The 434-nt window shown below is 41.9% G+C and overlaps 1 protein-coding gene across 1 annotated transcript; it reads left to right on the top strand.

Annotated features, from left to right (window-relative positions):
* Positions 1-9: 9 nt before the first annotated feature.
* Positions 10-420, top strand: LOC108766873 (uncharacterized; the record flags this gene model as incomplete). Its single annotated transcript, XM_018516807.1, has 1 exon — positions 10-420. A coding segment is annotated over exon 1 (411 nt), but the record flags the coding sequence as incomplete, so codon positions are not given.
* Between the last annotated feature and the right edge of the window lie 14 nt (positions 421-434).

Genomic DNA, 434 nt, shown 5'->3' with positions numbered 1-434 from the left:
ATAGTTTTGATGGCCATCTGTGATTCGAATTACATCGTCCGTTTCGTAGATATCGGAGCATACGGACGACGCAGCGATGGAGGTATATTTAAAGACAGCACCATAGGAAAAGCCTTTGACAAAGGTGACATGAATGTTCCGCAGCCGACTGCTATTTCAAATAGTTTTGTTCTACTATATTGTATTGTGGGAGACGAAGCTTTTCCTTTGAAGCCATATTTGCTTCGTCCATACCCAGGCAGAGGTCTGACAATGGAACAAGCTGTCTTTAATTACCGTTTAAGCCGAGTACGAAGGTTAATCGAAAATACCTTTGGTATACTCGTCAGCCAGTGGCGAGTATTCAGAAAACCAATTATCGCTAATCCTGAAACTGCTGTGGAAATAGTAAAGGCAACCGTATGCTTGCATAATTGGCTTCGGATAAATGACAT

Source organism: Trachymyrmex cornetzi, unplaced genomic scaffold, assembly GCF_001594075.2.
Source record: "Trachymyrmex cornetzi isolate Tcor2-1 unplaced genomic scaffold, Tcor1.1 C3734248, whole genome shotgun sequence".
In the NCBI taxonomy this organism is placed as follows: Eukaryota; Metazoa; Arthropoda; class Insecta; order Hymenoptera; family Formicidae; genus Trachymyrmex; species Trachymyrmex cornetzi.
Note: the sequence above shows the minus strand (reverse complement) of the source record. Positions and strands in the feature narration are given on the sequence as shown.